Raw genomic sequence first — 19,497 nt, 5'->3', positions numbered from 1 at the left:
CCAATTTATTTTATTTATTCAATTCAATTAAAAATAGATGTCATCTATTTATAATATTGAAAGGATATCTTTTAATTGAATTCAAATTGATTCAAAACAAATCTAACAACCTTCATAAGATATTTTAGTGGTTCCAAATCAGTTATCTAATTTTAAATTTATAAATATAAAATATAAAATTAATTTCCCAAACTAATCTAAAATAAGATAACATAATTAGTTTAAAACTGATCATTATATTTAATTGATTAATAATTACGAAAATTATAATTTTGTCAATAAATATATTTTCCCGAAAACTAATTTTCTTGATAAATATACCATGTACGGTGTTTATAGAGCCTATCCGGGGACCTATGATCTATAATTCCAAGCTCCAACAAATTTATAATATTAAATAAGCTCTTTAAGATAATAATCTTATTTATTAATTACAATATTATTCCAGTAAAATATATGAGATTGAATTCTTGTAATTATAGATTATATTTACTGAGTACTTTGTTAAATATCCATTGATATAATTACTTCATGCAATTTAATCCTCCAAAAATTAGTTCATAATTAGAGATAGGTTAATTTACAATTTTACCCCTATAATACACCATTCTCCTTAAGTATCATTAATTCACTAGCAAATAATTAATTTATAAACCTTTTATAAATAAGAGGTCTCAAACTGTTCAGTTGCAGAATTAATACTTAAAGGAACAATTATTCAATCTTCTTATGAGGAAGGCTTGGATTCCATATCTATAAATCATGTCCACAACCATCTGCATCAATATGCCGCAAAATAAAAGTTTTTAGCTTGATCATTCTGACAGACCCTAACATGTTAATCAAAGGACCAAAATAACGTAAACAAGAGTTCATAATAACTTCAGAATTTATATTGATTTGCATATGATCATTAAGTGATATGATTATAACTCTTTATGGTAAACAATATTTTAATAAAGAGTTAAATACATATCGGGTCCTGTCCTATACAGTCTTATTATATAAAGTATCTCTACTGAGATCTCTATCTACATCAGTGATCTAGATCACATTTATGCATAATACTAGTGGACCATACTAGCAGTGTTTGAGTAAAGATTCTATAATGATAATGTAAACTAAAGACTATTTAATTCATTATCTATAATCTTAGTCATATCGTACGCATACAAGATTATAGTTATATTAATGAATTAGGAATTTTCGATGTTTATCCAAATATTATTCAATATTAATAAACATTAATTATATAAAAATATTTATTTTATAAATTTCATAAGTAACGAACTACTTTCATTGCTTTAAGGGCACCATGCCCAACACATGTACCACACAAATATCGAAGCAATCAATTTGCAACATTCCAATGGTCAAATGTCGGATGATGCATAAACTGGGTTAGCTTGTTTACAACATATGCAATATCTTGTCGAGTGAGAGATAGATACTGAAGACTACTTGTAGTATCAACTTCCATTAGTAAGGGATATTTTGGTAATCTAGCATGGGCCAGGGTTTTATAGTAATTTGTATGTTTATGTGATATATGAGTTTAGCTATGCTATGCGTGATTTAAATGTATGGTTTGTTTTATATGAACTTGTCAGTCCATCCACACATGTCTTTATTCAAGTATTAGGGGCCAAAGTGTGATAGAAGTTGAGTTATGGGGGTCAAAGTAGAGTTATGAGTTTTATGGTAGAAAGTTTAATCAAGAGAAGTTGAAACTATTAGCTTTGATGAAAATTACAACAAGGGGCTTAAGTAATTATTGAGTAAAAGTTAGACATTTGAGATATAATGGTAAATTGGTTTTATACGATTAATTACCAATAAAATTAATAATGGGAATTATGTTCAGAATTTTATACGATAGTCAGACATTTTTTATTTACATTACGCGATAGAATATCAGGCGTCGGGAGAGGTTCAAGGGTGGACTCTAGGATGTAGGCGATCTTGAGAGTGGTCAAGTGGAATATCACATTGCCTTGCCATTTACTGAAATTGGATCCATCAAACCTATCCAACCTCATTAGGTCTTGGTTCATGATCTTGATGGTCTCACCTTACATCGAAACAAACAAGGGTTAAGCATTTGAATGTTACAGATAAATATACTGCCTCAATGGATAATGGTAAGACTCTTACAACTCTAAGCAAAAATAATACAAAGACAAGATGATTGAGTAAATAAGGTTACAACTCAATAACAAAAAATACAAGTAAATGTAGAAAACATCGATAAAGAGAATAATAGAAAGTACAACTCTAAACAAAAGATGCAAATAAAATAGAAGTAGTAGAGAAAAGATGTAGAGGAGATTACAACTGTAAAAGCAAAAGATGCAAGCAAAAGTGTAAATATAAAAATAAGAGAAGAAAATAAAAGACAATATTAGAAAAGAAGAACAATAACAAAAAACAAACTCTCTCACTCACACAACCAAAGTGAAAAGCATTGGGATCACAAACTTGAACAAGGTTTACAACATTTGTCCAAAAACTTATTTCCCCTATCTCAAGCACTAAGGGAACTCTCACAAATAGAAATAGCTCTCTGGAATAATCAAGCATCTATGGTGAATTTCTAGCCAAGTGCTCTAGTGGATGGAAATTGGTGTGTCTAACAAGTGAGCAATAGACTTCTATTTATAGAGTTTTGAGACACTCTTTGAATTTCAAATTCCACCAACCCTCATGGTTGTTACCAATGGAGATTTGAGAGTTACTTGGTTGTTGGAAACGTTCAAAATTGGATAAAATCGAAGTTGGAAAAAATGTTGTCAGCACTCCAAGCCGCGGTTTGGGATATGCCTGGTCGTGACCGCTGACTTCTGTCCCCCAGGCTCCGGCCTAGGACAATCACTAGTCGCAGCCACAGTGCATTTCAGCCACCAATTTTCAAACTTTTCCAAAACATTCCAAACTCATTCCCACTTGATTTTGTAATTTCCATATATATTATGGAGTTATAATCACATCCCCAACAACCACATCACTTGTGACTTTGTGAAATTCAAACTCAAAATGCGTAACATATAATCTACACATTATTGGGTAATATTTGGGAGTTGCAAATTTGTAACTGATTTTGTAACCTCAAATATGTTACACATTTGGATATTCACACTCTCCAAACAATGTAACTCTCATATACATTATGTTACAATATGTGACACACTTCGTCACATTATTTAATATAAACATTATATTAAAATAATATAACAATGACTACACCTCGACTAGTGCGTATGTTGTCTATCTTGGTCGTCGTCCCATCTCTTGGTCATCCAAGAAACAATGAACAATTGAAAGATTCTTTATCAAAGTTGAGTATCGATCAGTTGCTGCTACTGCTGTTGAAATTATTCATTGGATTTTTTCTCTTCTTACCAAACTCAGTATCTTTATTCCAAACAAATTGGTCATTTATTGTGACGATGTGGGTGGCACTTCTCTTTGCTCTAATGTAGTCTTTCATTATCACATGAAGCATGTCACAATTGATTATCATTATATTTGAGAACAAGTTCACTCAGGTGCTCTTCGGGTTGCCCATGACTCCTCTGAAGATCAACTAGTCGATGCACTCACCAAACTGCTTCCAGGCAACCGTTTTCAGATACTTGAAGTCAAGATTGGTGTCTCCTTCGGAGCTCCATTTTAAGAGGGTGTATTAGAGAATACTTATTATTCTAGGTCATTCTATTTATTAAAGATTATTCTCATTCTAAATTATTCTATTCTTTAATATTAACATTGACCTTTGTATTGTTTTATAATTCAATTAATTTAGGAAAATTCTACCATTGTATAAATTTAGTAATTACTCACCCTTGTATATATACTCATTCTTTATCAATAGAAAAGATGGGAAAATTCATTATCAATTTCTTCATTCTATTTTAACCTTAACAATGTAAGCAAAATAAAATAATTTTGATCCTCTTTCCAATCATTTTTAATAAACAACATAATACAAATAATGATATTATTTTATATTTTATTCTCATTTATTTCTTCATTCTCCATTAATTATTTATGCCCATTACAATTTAGTAAAAGTATCGTATCTTAGGCATGTGGTAGTTTTCACAATATAAAGAATGCATACTGATACATAGGTTGGTCTCATGGATGGGATTGGAGTTGGGATTGGAAAGTGTTGGCATCGAAAGAGGGGGTTGGCAGCCAAAGAAGAGTGTCGTCGAGCCAGAAAATCTGACAAGCACCTAAAGGGGAAAGGGACTGTGATATTTTAGGAATTAATATGTTATTTATTGAGATTAATATATGCTTTAGTTTGGGCCTTTAGATTGAGCCTCATCTAAGCGTCTAAAATTAATGTAAAAAGGAATGTAAAAACTTGTGTGTAGGGAACTCATTCGTAATAATATTAGAAATAGCAAAGGGATTCATTTCTCCTTGACAATTTTTCATTTTAATTTTTCTTATCCTCCAACAAACAACAACATCATTATTATTATTATTTTAGAAAACAAACTACCACATGATTAATTTATGTTTAGTTTTGGGGTACAAGATGAATACTTTACTATTTATATGATAATTACATAAAATATAATCAAGAGTGGAGGATAAAATCCATAGTAAAAGTAACAAAATTAGGGGTATACCTATAACAATTTTATTAGTTAGATAGTGTTAAAAAAAATCAGGGTATAAATTCATACCAAAAGTATAAATGAGAGGATAAAAGAATAGCAATTTTGTCATTTAATAGAAACTTGATGAGAAATATAAAAATCAGGGAGCAAAAACATTCTAGATGCAAAAATAAGAAGCACAATGAAGTAATTGTTGGTATTTTTATATACACCCAAGACCATTGGAGTTTTATCTCGTGAATTTTTTTGTGTGGAAAAAATCCCCTCAAACTCTAAAAATCATTAAAAATGTGCTCTTTCTATTTCATTCCGATTATTTTTTAAAACAATTTGTTGATGTAGCAGTGAGGTGGTGTTAATGTGTCGCAATTTAAAAATTTAGACAAAAAATACATGCATAGGTAGTATTTTAATGACAAATTATAAGAATATGTATATGCATTCCTATAACTAAGACTTGTATGTTTATAGCCAATAAATTTAATTTCGACTAGCTTCAATTAGTTAGATAGATCCTTATCTTGTAACTATGCATGGAGTTTGTGATCATATCCGCAAACTATTTAAAAAATGAGCAGAATACAATAGAAATGGCATGTTTCCAATGGTTTCTATAGTTTGGGAGAGATTTGTGTCATGCAAAAAAAATCATGGGCAAAACTTTACAAGTTAATGGTTCGGGGGAAAAATCATATTTGTCCTATGCTAAAATATAGCATTGCCACACATATTTGTTATTGGCTTGAAAAAAGTGTTAAAAATCCAAAAATGTTGTGTTAGATTAGACGGGCTGAAGGAAAGCCTGGGCCATGGAGTGGAGGCATGGCCTGTTTTGGTAAAGGATGGGTCCAGGTTGGTCCTGAATGTATGGACCACGAAAACTGTTAACCCAATAAAAGTGGACAGAAACTACTTCCTTCCCACGTGTTGTGTCTTTCTCTGATTTATGTTTTCAGGTCGAAAAAACATAACATTATTGGCAGGCAAACTTGGGATTCGCTTTAGGCATTTGGATAATGGCACAAAAGCATATATATCATGTTCATGTGTCAAACAATAATTAATTAATTAATTATCAATTATTACAAGATTATCGATATATTAAATATAGAATCTTTTATTTCTTGAAATATATATATAGGCTTTGTTTATTTCAGTATAATTTTGTTCCTTTAAAAATTTAATTGCAGAGAGAATTTAACATCTACAACTTATGGCCTATAAATATATTTAAATTTGAGCCTATAACTTACTCTGTACCTCGACATAATTGAAAGCTATGATGATTCTCTTGTTTAGATCGAGCAAGGACAAAGATGTAGATATGTAAATCTGATCTGATTCGAAGTAATATTTGATCTTTTTGCTATGTATCTTTGTTGTACCGACTATAGAATACTCAACACTCTAAAGCGGACAAAGACAAAAGCTTTCCAAGCTTTGGGAAGAGAAATTAATTAGGCCAGCAAATTATATATATATATATATATCTTAAAAGGAAATATTATGTGCCACCTTATTATATGTAGGTGTAAACTGTAAAGGCCAGTGGTGGTGGTTGTGGTGGACAAGTATAGTTTGTTAGATGATATGAAATATGATTGAATGCCTGGACAGAATCTCCAAAAGTACTTAAATCTCTTAAACAATTAACAAGTATATATGAAACAAAATGATAAAGTAATAATAATAAGCATAATATATACATTGGCCTTCTCTTCACAAGCTACATATATAGGAAGCAAACGTGTTAATCACAATTAGTAAATTATATATAAAAATTATAATATTTGGGCCTTGGCATGCACATATATATATATATATCATTAAGTTCAGATTCGAACGAGGATCTCCCACTGATTCGAATTATATTAATACTAATTATTATATATGGTCATTAAGTCCTTAGCTATATAAAGTTGATGATAATTTACTAACATGCCTCATTTCAAGGAGCTAGCTTCACTCATGATCTTCATGATTTTCTTTGCCTCGAGACCATAACAATAATCATTTTTATATCTTATAGCTGATCCTTTTCCGGTATACTAGATTACAAATTATCGAATTTCTAGTACAAAGCAATTCATTACTACCACAGAACTTTTAATAGAAAAATGTTAAATAATTATAGCACAATTTTGATACGTGGATGGAGCGAGTCTTGGTGTATTGCACAAATTTATGGTAGACTATTCACCTCACTAAGTACTAGTAGTTGTAAATCTTGCACATTATTATAAGTGTGAGGGAATTTACCTTCCTCACACCAGCTTTATCTATTATCACAAAATCAACAAACCAATAGACACAATATATATAAATTCAATAAAAAAATCAACAAGAAAAATAATAAAATGAACACTAAGAATTATAGAGGTTCAGCCCAAATAACTTGAGCCTACATCCTCTTTGAACTTATCTTGAGATGTTCTTCTCTGCATTATGAAACAGCAATGAAGATTACAACTTGTCACTACTAGAGAACTTCTACACTTGATGGATTACAATGCCTTGAACCCAATCAAAACCCCAAGTACACTTGACCATGTACAAGAAATCTCTCACTCAAGACCCAAGTGTTTGTCTCTCAAGCTCTCTCTCTCTCTCTCTCTGAAATAGCTCCTATTATTTTACAAATGAAATATGTTCTCTTCTGCCTTTTAAAACAACTGAGATAATAAGACCTATTTATAGGGGGTTTTTACAACTTTCATCTAACTTAAAAAATACCATATATAAACGCAAACTCATCTGGCGAAATGGTAGACAAGACTGGAAGAAAAAACGTAACTTTGCTGATGTGTTCTGATGTTTAATGCAAACCAAATATTCTAACAAATTTCCACCTTGGTCTTCATTAAACATGGATTGCAGAGATAAACATAACTTCCCAAGGATCCCAGTTCAGCCATCAACTATCATCCATGATCAATTCCGAGCAAGCTTAGGCAGTAGTTAAACTTGCTCAATGGCAATATCTTAGTTCCAGCATTAGCGGGGTTCTCTTCTGTGGGGACTTTTTCGACATTGATTATACCTTCAGTGACCTTGTCACGAATAAAGTGATACTTGATCTCCACATGCTTAGTCCGGTCATGAAATACTGGATTCTTACACAAATGTATAGCACTTTGACAATCTGAAAAAATTGTAGCTTTTCCTTTGAACACTTGTAGCTCTTTTAGAAGACCTTGAATCCAAATACCTTCATTGACTGCTTCAGTAGCAGCAGTGTACTCAACTTCAGTAGTTGAAAGTGCAACTACAGATTGTAGTTGAGACTTCCATCTCCCACAATTCCCACTTACTAGAAAGTAATAGGCTGTAGTAGACTTTCTAGTGTCTCGGTCTCCAGCATAATCCGAGTCTACAAACCCACTGATTTCCACCTGATTATGATGCTGCTTGTACACCAACCCATGTCTAGTAGTATTAATCAAATAACGCAGCAACCACTTCATAGCATCCCAATGAATTCTTCCGGGAATTGCCATGTATCTACTTAGAGCACTAATTGAGTGTGATAAATCAGGCCTAGTGCAAATCATTAGATACATTATAGCTCCAACATCATTAGAATAAGGTACCTTGGCCATATCTTCCCGTTCAAACTCAATTTTAGGACAATCAGCATTTGTAAGTTGATATTGACTTGTCAATGGCTATTTGACAGCTTTAGCACCCTTCATAGAAAACCTTTTTAGAACATTTTCAACATAAGACTTTTGACTGATGAAGATGGTATGTTGATCCCTATTTCTCTTGATCTCCATACCTAAAATCTTTGTAGCCATGTCCAAATCCTTCATTTAAAATTATGTTTTGAGAAGAGCCTTCAATTTATTCAGCTTGTCCCTTTTGTCACTAATCAGCAACATATCATCCACATACAATAGTAGATACTCAACATCTTTGAATCGTTGTCCTTTGAAGTAGAGGCAAGGATCATAGTAGCTTCTTTGAAAACCATGCTTTATCATGAACCCATCAAAACGTTTATACCACTGCCGAGGTGATTGCTTGAGGCCATACAACGATCTCTTGAGCAAACAAACTTTATCTTGGCCTTTGAACATCTCAAACCCAATTGGTTGCTCCATGTAAATAGTCTCTTCTAAGTCACCATGTAAAAAAGCAGTTTTTACATCCATCTGGTCAAGTTCCAGATTGAACTGGGCAACCAAAGATAGCATGATTCTTATGGTTTTATATTTAATGACTGGCGAGAAAATCTCTGTAAAATCCACTCCTTCCTTTTGAGTGAAGCCCTTAGCAACCAACCTTGCTTTGTATCTCACTAGTTCTTGATCATTCATACCTTCTTTTACTTTGAACAACCATCTACATGCTACTGCATTCTTGTCTTTGGGCCTATTAACCAGAGTCCAAGTAGCATTCTTGTACAAAGACCTCATTTCCTCATTCATAGCATCAATCCAATGTTTTGAATCTGAACCTTTTACCGCCTCTTCATAAGAGTTGGGTTCTAAATTAGCTAACTCAAGAGCAGACATTAGTGCATAAGCTATCATGTCATCCCAAGCTGTAAGTGCAAGCTTTTGGACTGGTTTTGGTTCTCTCCTGACTCTGTCTCTTGCAAGTTGATATGACGCAGTCGGATCTGCATGTATTTCAGATGCATCTACACTTTGTTCTGGTTGCATTTCAGCTGGAGTTTGAGTTAGGGTCTGAATTTTATTTTCTTCCACCTGATTTGTGTTGTGTGCTCTTGTTTCCATCTGAACTAAAGTCTCTACTGTACCTGCATTGTTAGTACTATTTTCTTCTTGACCTGCAGGAATGTTAGTTTGAGATAAACAAGGAAAACAATCTTCTTTAAATATAACATCACCACTGATTATAAGTTTGTAACCTTTTTTTTCTTTAACCCATAATTTGTAACCTTTAGTTCCCTGTGGGTAACCCAAAAATACACACTTAATTGCTCTAGGATCTAATTTACCCTCTCTTTGATGTGCATAAGCAACACACCCAAATACTCTTAAGTGAGAGAAGTTTGGTGGTTTATTGGACCATTTTTCTTCAGGTGTCTTAAACTCTATAGTTGTATTATGACATCTATTTACTAGATATGCAACTGTCATTATAGCTTCCCCCCAAAATCCCTTGGGTATACCTGAACTAATCATCATACATCTAGTTTTATCAAGTAGAGTTCGGTTCATTCTTTCAGCCACCCCATTTTGTTGAGGTGTTAATCTCACAGTCCTATGTCTTTTAATACCATTCTTTCTACAATATGAATAAAAAATTTCATTGCAAAATTCTAATCTATTATCGGTCCTCAATATTTTAATCTTCCTATTTGTTTGATTTTCCATAAGATTTTTCCAATTTTTAAAAGCCTCAAATGCATCATTTTTATGTTTCAATAAATGCACCCATACTTTCTAGAAAAATCATCTACAATAGAAAGAAAGTAATTGTTACCTCCAATAGTTGGAGTCTTTTCTGGACCCCATAGGTCTGCATGTAGGTATTCAAGTATGCCCCTTGAATTGTGTTTCCCAACTTTGAAAGCCAATCTGTGATGTTTTCCCAAGACACAATTCTCACAAAATTCTACCCTGCTCACCTTATCCTTTCCAAATAAGCTTTGTTGTTTTAACACTTGCAAGCCTTTATCACTTATGTGACCAAGCCTCCTATGCCATAGGATTGCCTTGTGATCTTCTAGTGCCTCAGCTAAAGTGTTCCTGCTAGTTACTGTTTCACCAATTAGGTAGTATAGAGAGTCCTTCTTAATTCCCTTAAGAACTACCATTGATCCCCTACAAATCTTCATGGTTCCACACTCTATTTTTACTGTATAATCTGCATCATCAAGACGCTTAGTGAAACCAAATTTCTAGACAGATTAGGAACATACCTAACATTCGTCAATGTTCGAATGACACCATCAAACATTTTGAGGTTGATTGAGCCTATTCCAGTTACTTGGCAAGATTGATTATTCCCCATAATAACCTTACCACCATTCAACTCTCTGAAATCTTGAAGCCATTCCTTATTGAAAATCATATGGTACGAACACCCAGAGTCCAAGATCCAATCTTTTTCGTTTTCTCCTGTTGCTGCAATTAAAGCTTCAACATCATTCAAGCTTTTCCAATATTTATTGAATCCATATGTTCAGATTTTCCCTCGTAGATGGATCTAGCGTTTTCATAGACGGAACTTCTGCCTTTTGTTTTCTGAGCCAGAGATAACAATTTCTCTTCATGTGACCAAGCTTGCCACAATGAAAACACGCCCTTGAATTGTTTGGACCTCTAGAACCAGATCTACCTTTGCTCTTGCTGTGCCTTTTGGCATGATAGCCATTTGAGTTTTTGTGTGGTGATCGACCCCTTGCTTAGTAGCTTTCTCCAAGGTTTGATGAAGAATATTTCTCTTATTTTAATTCTAAATCCTTTGATTTCAATGCTGAAATTACTTCTTCTAAAGTAATTTATGTACGACCATACTTGATATCACTTTTGATCTCCTTAAACGATTCAGGCAAATAATTTAAAATGATAATTGCTTGGTTTTCATCTCTTAAAGCTTCTCCATCCCCTGAGTTAGCCAACTCAATGTTCATCCTTAAGAACTCATCCAAATTCTGCTCCAAACTCTTGCTAGTGCTCATCTTAAATCCAAAGATTCTTTCCTTAAGAAAGATTTTGCTGGTGAGAGTCTTTTGCTGAAATAACTCATCTAGTTTCTTCCAAATCTTGGATGGAGTGTTTTCTTTATCAACCATTTGAATGATGGAGTCCGGAAAATGAAAAATCATAATCCCAATGGATGATTCGAGCATTTCTTCTTTTTGATCTTTTGTAGTACCTTCAGACCATGAAATGGGATCTTCAAGAACACACAATAACTTTTGAGAAGCCAACATTCCTTTAATCTTCATTCTCCAAATTCTAAAATCCCCATTACCATCAAACCTCTCTATTTCAAGCTTCATATTACTCATATTGTTGCAATAACTTCAATCTAAGAGACTTTGAACAGATTCTTGAACCTTCAAACTTGATTCTTGGACTTCTTTCTTGACTGAAATTTTTTCTGTGCCACTTTCTGATGAAGAACTTGATTCAACCAATTCTTCCCTTCTTTGTCACCTTTGATCTTGAAGCTGAACTTTGCCAATTGACCTGGCTCTAATATCATTGTTAGGGAATTCACCTTCCTCACACCAACTTCATCTATAATTACAAAATCAACAAACCAATAGACACAACATGCAAAAATTCAATAGAAAAATCAGGAAGAAAAATAATAAAATGAACACCAAGAATTATAGATGTTCAGCCAAAATAACTTGAGCCTACATCCTCTTTGAACTCCCCTTGGGATGTTCTTCTCTGCACTATGAAACAGCAGTGGAGATTTCAACTTGTCACCACTAGAGAACTTCTACACTTGATGGATTACAATGCCTTGAACCCAAGCAAAACCCCAAGTACACTTGTCCATGTACAAGAAATCTCTCACCCAAGACCCAAGTGTTTGTCTCTCAAGCTCTCTCTCTCTTTCTATCTCTGAAATAGCTCCTATTATTTTACAAATGAAATATGTTCTCTTCTCCCTTTTTAAACAACTGAGATAATAAGACCTATTTATAGGGAGATTTTTACAACTGTCATCTAACTTAAAAAATACCAGAAATAAACGTAGACTCATCTAGCGAAATGGTAGACAAGACTGGAAGAAAAAACGTAACTTTGCTGATGTGTTCTGATGTTTAATGCATACCACATATTCTAACAATAAGCAATCATAGTCCCTACCTATACACTCGCTATATATAAATACACACATACATACATACAAGGGATTTGTCATAAATTACGACTAATTTGCACCAAAATGACTTTTACATAACTATTTAAAAAAAAGTTATAAATTTTAATACTAATAATCACTCAAATTATATCGTTTTCGATTAATTATTTATATTTGTACTACGGTAAAGAGCACGATGTTATATTATTTGATATAGTATAATGTTTAGATTAAATAATGTGATAAATGTGTTTGTCACATATTGTAACATAATAATTTTGTGAGTAATAAATTGGACAATATGTATATTCAATTGTGTAATATATTTTTGGAGTTACAAAATCAGTTATAAATTTATAACTTTCAAATATCACCCAATAATGTGTAGATTGAGAGTTACACATTTTTTATTGAATTTCATAAAGTCATAATGTGATATGATTGTTTAAGATATGTTTTTAACTCCCATTACGTGTATGGAGGTTACAAAATTATGTGGGAAATGTATTGGAACATTTTGGAAAAAGGTGCAAAATTGGGAGGCTGTAACAGCCTTCAGGTCGTGACCTGGGTTGCTGGCAGCAAAATCTCATTTTGTTTTTTTCTTTCTAATTTGAACGGTTTTAACATCCCAAGTAACTCCCAAATCTTCAGTCTAATTCCATAAACATCAAATTAAACATTGATAACAGTCAATGAGGTTGGTGGAATTTAAAATTCAAAGGGTGTCTCAAAACTCTATAATAGGAGTCTAATGCTCACTTGCAAGACACATCATTTCTATTCACTAGAGCACTTGGCCTAGAAATACAACAAAAATGCTTGATAATTCCAGAGAGCTATTTCCATTTATGAGTTCCCTTAGTGCTGAGCATAGGAGGAAATAAGCTTTTGGGCAATGGTTTTGAACCTTGTTCAAGTTGGTGATCACCACTACTCAACACTTTGGTTTTGTGAGTGTGAGAGTTCCTTCTATTGTTTTTGTTCTTATTTTGTTCTTCTATTTATATTGTTTCTACTTCTTGCTTCTTCTTCATATATTTATTTGTATTATTATTCTTAGAGTTGTATTTTCTATTTACTTCTTTTATTCTACATCTCTCTAGTTTATTTGTATCTTTTGAAAATAGAGTTGTATCTATCTTTCTATTCACCATCATCTTTCTCTATTTACTTGTATTTTTACAATAGAGTTGTAACATTTATTTACCTATCATCTTGTCTATTGTAACTTTTTGCATAGAGTTGTATTTTGGTTTTACCATTTCCATTGAAGCAACATTATTTTCTCTAACATTCAAAAGCTTATCCTCTTTGTTTGTTTCAATGGAAGGAGAGACCATCAAGATCATGAACCAAGACCTAGTGAGGTTTGATAGGTTTGATATATCCAATTTTACTAGGTGGTAAGACAAGGTAAGTGAAAAGGCATACACAATTTTATATAATAGTAATGAGAATTTATTTCATGTATTAGCATGTTTTCATATGTTGATATACAACTAATTGTGTAGATGTTAACATGTTAATACAATATGAGATACATTGTGACATAGTTGACACATTTATTTGTGAAAGTTAATGTGTAATCCTTAGAAGTGATCTTTTGACAAGATCTACTTAATCTAGGGATTGTAAATCTTATATGTATGTTATATGTGAGATAGTAGTACATATATTGAAATGAAAATTATGTTTTGACAATTTATAAGCATGATAAATTGGTAGTTTAAAATTGACATGCCTATATATTGATTTTGCGAATCAATAGATATATGGATATGTGAATTATTGTATGTTTTTATCGATATATACTTACAATAAATTATGTGATTCAAAAGACATATTAATATTAGAGATATATGTTGAAAAATTAAGTGATATTACATTGAGACATAACTATGTTAATATATAAAAGTATATTGATATATACATGTGAATTATCATGATTATTATTGTGTGCCATATAATATGATTATTGGGGTGATAATAATATAAATATATTTGATCCTATATTACTATTGGAATGTGATGAGTTACCATTTATTTGGTAATTAAAGAGAATTCTATGAACAATTAAAATATATCATTTAAGTGTTGACCATCTCAACTTATGAGATAAGAAAAGATTAATCTAATGACGTTATATGTTTTGACAAGTGTCTTGCTATTGCAAGAAAAATGGATCTAAGGGATGACATATTGACCTATATAGGCTTGGAGTCTAAAGTATGGTTAAAAGGGAAAATATTTGAGAATTATTTAGTGACAATTATTCTTAAATATTCAATGTCTCAATGATGAGAAATTACAAAATTGAAGAAGCAATTTTGAATCTTTTTACCAATGGTTAATAGATTGAAGAGAATGTTATTCATTTTGATTAAGATGGTGATATGTTTAAACTAGTATCAGTGAGGAGATAATTTTTCAAACTAAAGCATGAGAAATCAAAGTTTTTAAATAAATCAATGATTGTTTATTTTCTTTGATTTAATTATTTAAAAATTGACATCTTCAAATTTATTTTGGAGAAAATCAATGGAAGTCAAAGTGGTGTTTTCAAAAGAATTTCAAAGAGACTCTTAGAAAATACACAAAAGTTGTTTAAGTTATTTTAAAATTATTTAGACAACTAAAAGTAAAAATTAGCTATTATTTGCTTGAGAAATTTTCACATGGTATTTATATATTCATATGATTTATGGAAAGGAAGAAACCTAACATTTGAAACTTCAAAGTGTGGGGGTGTCTTGCATATTGCTAGAAAAAAGAATCTAATAGAACAAAGTTAGGTTGAAGAGCCATAAAGTGTGCTTTTGTTGGTTATGCCAACAATAGTAAAGTTTATAGGCTATTAGACCTAAAGTCTAATGTTGTGAAAGAATCTAGAGAAGTTGAATTTTTTGAGAATATGTTATACGACAACAATTCTCATACTTCAACATCTCTAAGGGATAATTTGTTATTTGAGAATAATTCTAAGGCATCTACTTCCAAAATTGATTCTCAAGAGGAGAATTCTCAAAGGAATGTAGAGCAATCCATTGAACTTAAAAGAAGTCAAAGGGTTAGAAAAGATAAAATTCTAGGATTGGATGAGATAGATTCTCAACGAATTTATTTCTACATGGTAGAAGGAAATAGAGAAGAACTCATTAGGAAAATTCTAATTTTACTTCTTGTTGAGGATGATTCTAAGACTTATAGGGAAGTCATGCAATCAAGAGATAGTGCATTTTGGAAAGAAGCCATCAATGATGAGATGGATTCTATTATTTCTAATAATACTTGGCAATTGGTAGACCTCCTACCAGGGTCTAAGCCAATTGTGTGTAAGTGGGTATTTAGGAGGAAATGGCACACCGATGACACTATCCAAACCTTTAAAGCTAGATTAGTAGCTAAAGGGTTTAGGCAAAATGAGGTATTGATTATTTTGATACTTATGCGCCTGTTTCAACTTCCATAAGGATTTTTCGATTCAGCTTCTATACACAACTTGTATGTTTATAATACATGTCAAAAAGGCATTCCTTAATGGTGACCTCAATAAAGAGGTCTACACGGAACAACCCGAAGGGTTTTTCCTACCAAATAATGAACATAAAGTGTGTAGACTTGTAAAATTATTACATGGATTAGAACAAGCTCCAAAGGGTATGTCATCATTGTTTGTCTATATGTGGGTGGCATGCTTATTTTAAGTGATATCATAAAAGGGGTAGTATAAGCTAAGATGTTTCTATCATCAACCTTCAAGATGAAAGAACTAGGAGAAGTTGATATCATTTAGGTACCAAAGTAAGTAAAAATAGTGGGGGTTTTGCTTAGGGACAAGCCCACTATATTGAGAATGTATTGAACAAATTTAACCATCTTAAGATTAAAGAAGTCAATGCTCCATTCAACCATAGTGTAAAACTTGAGAAGAATGAAGGAAGAGCGGTGACTCAATTGGAGTACTCAAGTGCTATAGAAAGTCTTATGTGTGCCACCTAGTGTACTAGACCTGAGATAGCATTTGTAGTAAGTGAACTTAGTAGGTTTACAAATAATCCTATTGTGGATCATTGGAAGGAAATTGTGAGAGTCCCATGTTATCTTAAGAATATCAAGGGACTAAGCCTTCATTACTCCAAATTTCCTTCAATCTTAGAATGGTATACAGATGCAAGTTGGATATCCAATCTTGGGGACAATTTTCCACCACTAGTTGGGTATTTACAATTTCTTGGTGTTCTAACAAAAAAAAATGTATATCTCACTCTACTATGGAAGCAGAGTTCATAGCTGTAGTGCACCAAAATTTTTATTTATTATTATTATTCGATTATGTGTTTTGTTATTTCTTTAATTTAATTTAATTATTTAAGTGTTAAGTGTGTAATTGTTTAAATTGATTTTAATTGCTTTGTTTTTTTAATTAATTTTTGAATTGATGTGCATGTGTTTTGATTGTGTGCATGCTTAATAGTGATAGACTTGCTTGATTGTGTGTGTGCAAGAGCATGACAGGCATGGTGAGCATGCAATAGAAAATTCCATGAACCTAGACTATATAGTGGGAATGTGAGTGATTTCCCTATTTTTGGAAAAACTATCAATTGGAGATATTCTAGAAAGCTAGTGTTCATACTAAAGAAATGGAAACAAATTGTGAGAGAGAGAGAGAGAGGGTGGCATGAGTTGAAGAGCAAGGAAATGAGATATTTCCTTATTTCATCTTTTCTTGATTTGAAATTAGAGAAAATAAATATTGGTAAGTAATTTTTGTGAGTGATTTTATTAGTTGTCCTTAGTTATTGTCGAGTAAGAAAAATCGGGAATTAAAGGCAAAAGGTTCTAGAAATGCATGTGTTCATATTGTGAAAAGGAAACTAAGAGAGAAGTGGTGAGCAAGGAAGAGAGTTACCATTTTTGGAGTTCCCGTAACTCTGGACCCAGCCTTAGTAAAATAGTCATAACTTGAGTTGTATGTATCCGACTTAGAGAAACTTGATACCGTAGGAAAGATAATTTGATAATCTACAACTTTGTTAAAGGACCTGGATCCTAGTGCACAAGTTATCATGGTAAAAATTGAGTCTCAAAGTGACAGGATCTTAGAGCTACGATATTTCCTTATTAGTGTGGTGCGCCAAGAAGGAAAGAGGGAAGTTAATGTATTGTCAATTGTCAATGGAGTTTGATTGTCTTAATACAATCATTATTTGATTTGATTTTTTATTTAATGTTTAAAGGAAATAAATAATTACTATAAATTAGGTTACCTAGTACACTATAAATAGAAACTTAGAACCCTAGAGAGCATTTTTGCTCATATTTTCTCTATGCCACAACTTCCCACCTAGGGAGAAAGAGAAAGTGAGTTCGAAAGAAAGAGAAAGAATAAGAGGAAGAAGAATGTTTCGAAATTCTAGGGTAAGTGTTCTAGCTTTTGTGTTCTTGGATCCCCTAAGCCTATATTCTCCTCTTCTTAATTCTAAGATTTTTTCTTTTGTGTTTTGTATTGGTTGAACCAAGGTATCAAGGGCTTAATCATTGTTAGTGTGTTTTTTAATACTACCAAGAAGGTAATGGAGATTCTAGTGCCTTTATATTTTATGGATGATTGTTGTGTTTTTTTTATCTTTGTTTTGGATTGTTGTCATGAAAGAGTATGTTAGATGATGATGGTTATGTTATGGTGTTTTTGGTTTTCTTGAAAGAATGAATCTATTATTTAAAATCTTAATAATGATAGATGAATGATAAGAAGCATGTAGTAGATGATGTAGAATTCACTTTTCCTTAATCTATGATGTTATGCTGATTTTTATACCATGATTATGTGTTGTTGTTTGTTATTTGGAGTTTAAATAGAAACATGCTAGGTTTAGAATTGTTGTTTAGAAAAATCAATGGGTGTTGTCATGTCATATATTTCTACCTAGGGGGGATTAATATGTTCTATGGCTGTTTCATTTTGTTATTGTTATTTAATTCTATTCTTATTTTCATAAAAAATGACTACAATAAATTTGGAAAATTATTTTGATAAGGGTACATGTGTATTTCGGCCTAGGTATTTTAAAATGAATAATGAAATTTTGTTGCTCCGTGTTGTCATTAAAAAAAAAGTCATTTATTAAAATATGTCTATTTGTAGTATTTTTTAGTATTAGACTATGTGAGTTTCAGCCTTATAAGTATGGTGTATGTTTAGAATGGTTTGATTTTGTTGTTGATTAGTTTTGCATGCTAGTTGTAATATTAAGATGTATAAGGTGCATAAACATGTTAGTGTAAATTGTTAAAATAAATTGTGAGCATTTTTGGAATATTATGTGATTTTAAGCTTGTTGATTTTTATTTTTTTAGAATGATAAATTGCAAAGGTAGTTTAAAAGAAAGCAAATTATGTCTTAAATTTATATTATATGATTAAGATGAGAAAATGTGTAATTTTGTACATGTATTCTTGCATTTTTTTATAACATGTGCTGAAATTTTATTCTTAAAAGTTATAAAATTTGGAACTAAAAAATGCTTAACATTCATTTTCTTAAAAAATGTACATGCTGTGAGTTCTTTTGCCAAGTTTAAATAATTGTGAATAATGTGATTTTATGACCTAACAATTTCTAGAAAAAGAATATAAATATGTCACATTTTATTAATCTAAAGAAAAATGTCTTGTCCTTAATTATTGCCAAATTCGAAAAGGAACTTTAAATAAAGTTAAATAATTATTTTGTAAAGTAGGTTTCCAAAATAAATTATTAAATAATGAACAAGTTTATCTTTTGTACAATTTAAGCTATGATCATTATGAGTAAAAATAATTTTTTGTTATAAAATTTATGTATGGCTTTGGTATGATTTAAAGGAATAAATAATAGTAACTAAGTTGGTAATTTGTTTTATGTTTTGTAATGCTTGCTGAATTTTTTGTGAAATTAACAAGAAAATGATTGAGTTAATATTACAAAGTTTAAGCGAGTTTTAAGAGTGGTCTCACGTGTGCATGTTACATGCAAGAGTACTTTTATGCGCAATTACATCTTATTTGGTTAATTGC

At 31.6% G+C, this 19,497-nt stretch overlaps 1 protein-coding gene across 1 annotated transcript; it reads right to left on the bottom strand.

The window, feature by feature from the left end:
• Positions 1 to 7,555: 7,555 nt before the first annotated feature.
• On the bottom strand, positions 7,556 to 8,233 carry LOC133827649 (secreted RxLR effector protein 161-like). The gene has a single exon (XM_062258833.1). The coding sequence runs from the start codon at positions 8,231 to 8,233 to the stop codon at positions 7,556 to 7,558; it is 678 nt and encodes a 225-aa protein (XP_062114817.1).
• Positions 8,234 to 19,497: the final 11,264 nt, after the last annotated feature.

Source organism: Humulus lupulus, chromosome 1, assembly GCF_963169125.1.
Source record: "Humulus lupulus chromosome 1, drHumLupu1.1, whole genome shotgun sequence".
Classification (NCBI taxonomy): domain Eukaryota; kingdom Viridiplantae; phylum Streptophyta; class Magnoliopsida; order Rosales; family Cannabaceae; genus Humulus; species Humulus lupulus.
The sequence above is the reverse complement of the archived record's forward strand: the minus strand, read 5'-3'. Positions and strand labels throughout refer to the sequence as shown.

Coding starts and splice junctions, on each gene's coding strand:
- LOC133827649 (XM_062258833.1), bottom strand. CDS start 8,233: ATGGCCAAGGTACCTTATTCTAATGATGTTGGAGCTATAATGTATCTA.